A 2,458-nucleotide genomic window follows, 5' to 3' on the forward strand; every position below is an offset into this window, starting at 1 on the left:
TTGGTGCGGTCACCACGGGCAGCAAGAGCTTTCTGGCCCGGCACTTTTTTGCCTGGGAGGAATCATCCTTTGCTTTTCGGAGCCCTGCGCTGAACTTGCCAGCCCGACTCCCGAAATTCAGTACGGACAAAGATTCCTCCCAGACCAAAGGTGCCACCACAGAAAGCTCTTGCTGCCCACGGAGTGCCCAGGCTGCGCCACCAACCGCCCCTGAAACCCAAAGGTCACAGGGTTTCTTTCCTGGGGGAAAGGGCTTCGTTCGCTTCCAGGAGGCCCGCGCTGGAATTGCCAGGAGCCGGGCGGAAGTAGGAAAAGAAGCCGAGCGGAAGTGGGGCAGGAGGCCGGGCGGAAGTGGGGCAGGAGGCCGGACGGAAGTAGGAAAAGCCGGGCGGAAGTGGGGCAGGAAGCCGGGCGGAAGTGGGGCAGCGGCGCCGCGGGACGGAGCGGGGGCCATGGAGGTGGGGGCGGGGAGGGACAGCGGGGACCGGGAGGGGGGACACGGGGAGGGACACGGGGCTACCGGGACCGGGGGCCGCGGCCCGGCCTTACTCGCTCCGTTTCTGCCCCCAGGATCCTGGCCCCGGCCCCGACCCCGGCCCGGCCACCGAGAGCCCGGCGGAGCTGAGCCCCCCGGGGCTGGAAGGTGATTCCAGGCTGGTCTAGGGGATCCAGGGTGCGGGGAGGATCCGGCAGGGGAGGTGCCGCGTGGGTTTGAGGTGTCCCAAGGTGGGCAGAATCCAGAGGGTTTTCCCTTTCCTGGGGGCCCGGGGTGGGAGGGTCCTGGGGTTCGGGATGTCTGAGGTTTGGATTTGGGGTGCCCCAGGATTTGGGGTACCTGGGGGTCAGGATTTGGGGTATCGCCAGGATTTGGAGTGCCCCAGGATTGGGGGTATCCCGGGGTCAGGATTTGGGGTATCCCCAGGGTTTGGGGTGCCCCAGGGTTTGGGGTGCCCCCTCACGCTGCCCCCCCCCCCAGGGGACGCCCACCGCGGTGCCTACACGGCTTTCATGAAATCCCACCGCTGCTACGACCTGATCCCCACCAGCTCCAAACTGGTCGTCTTCGACACGTCCCTGCAGGTGTGCTGGGGCCGGGGCGGGGAGAAGGAAGTTTTGGGGCTGGGGGGCACTTTTGGGGCTCCCTGACGGCCGTGCCCGCAGGTGAAGAAGGCGTTCTTCGCCCTGGTCACCAACGGCGTCCGGGCGGCCCCTCTCTGGGACAGCAAGAAGCAAAGTTTCGTAGGTGAGCCGGGGGGGCACAGGGGGCTCTCGGGCTGGCAAGGGGCTGGAGGGACCCCCCCTCACCCTCCCTGTCCCCCCCAGGAATGCTGACCATCACCGACTTCATCAACATCCTGCACCGCTACTACAAGTCGCCCATGGTGAGGGCCGGGGGTCTGCTGAGGGCGTGGGGGGTGTCTGGCTCTGCCCCCACCCCACCTATGGCCGTGAGTGATCCTGGTTTCTCCTCTTACCTCCCCCCAGGTGCAGATCTACGAGCTGGAGGAGCACAAAATAGAGACGTGGAGAGGTGAGGGGGGTCTCTGCCGGCCACCTCCTACCCCCCCCGGTGCTTCCGGAGCCCCCCGGCGCCGTCCCCCGCCCACCCCCCTCAGCCCCCCCCTCTCCCCACAGAGGTTTATCTGCAGGACTCCTTCAAGCCCCTGGTCTGCATCTCCCCCAACGCCAGGTACCCCCCGGGGGGGCAGGGAGGGGGGTCACGGCTTGGGGGGGGCACCCCTGGGCACACCCTAAATCCCCCCTCCTCTCCCTCCCGCAGCCTCTTCGACGCCGTGTCCTCCCTGATCCGCAACAAGATCCATCGTCTGCCCGTCATCGACCCCGACTCGGGGAACACCCTCTACATCCTCACCCACAAACGCATCCTCAAGTTCCTCAAGCTCTTTGTAAGTCCTGCCCCTGCCCCGTGGTGACGGGGTGGGGGCCACCCTGGGACCCCCAGCCCTGGGCTGTGCCAGGTCCCTGTGCCAAGTTCTGCCCCGAGCCCCTCGATCTGGGCTGTGCCAGGTCCCTGTACCAGGTACCACCAGCACTGGGCACAGAGTGGGCACAGCCCCGGTACCTCCCCACACGCTGTGGGTGCTGGGGGACCCCCAGGACGCCGCACAGACCCTCTGCACCACCCCTACCCGGGGGTCCCACATCCCCTGCTCCATCCCCCGGCGCTCTCCTGGGGGGTCTGTGCTCAGCCCCGTACCCCCCTCGCCGCCCCCACAGATCGCAGAGGTGCCCAAGCCCGAGTTCATGGCGCGGACGTTGGCGGAGCTGCAGATCGGCACCTACAGCAACATCGCCGTGGTGGGCACGGGCACCCCCATCTACGTGGCCCTGGGCATCTTCGTGCAGCAGCGCGTCTCGGCGCTGCCCGTGGTGGATGACTCGGGTAAGGACGGGGCTGTCCCGACCTCGGCTGTCCCCGGGTCACCTCCGGGGGGGG

At 67.7% G+C, this 2,458-nt stretch overlaps 1 protein-coding gene across 1 annotated transcript; it reads left to right on the forward strand.

Annotated features, from left to right (window-relative positions):
• Positions 1-570: 570 nt before the first annotated feature.
• On the forward strand, positions 571-2,441 carry LOC113980329 (5'-AMP-activated protein kinase subunit gamma-1-like; the record flags this gene model as incomplete). The annotated part of the gene is made up of 8 exons (XM_027707553.1): positions 571-643; positions 977-1,080; positions 1,162-1,243; positions 1,324-1,382; positions 1,486-1,531; positions 1,636-1,690; positions 1,781-1,907; positions 2,239-2,441. Coding segments are annotated over exons 2-8 (644 nt in total), but the record flags the coding sequence as incomplete, so codon positions are not given.
• Between the last annotated feature and the right edge of the window lie 17 nt (positions 2,442-2,458).

This window comes from Neopelma chrysocephalum, unplaced genomic scaffold (genome assembly GCF_003984885.1).
Source record: "Neopelma chrysocephalum unplaced genomic scaffold, ASM398488v2 Primary Assembly neopelma1_93704, whole genome shotgun sequence".
Taxonomy (NCBI): domain Eukaryota; kingdom Metazoa; phylum Chordata; class Aves; order Passeriformes; family Pipridae; genus Neopelma; species Neopelma chrysocephalum.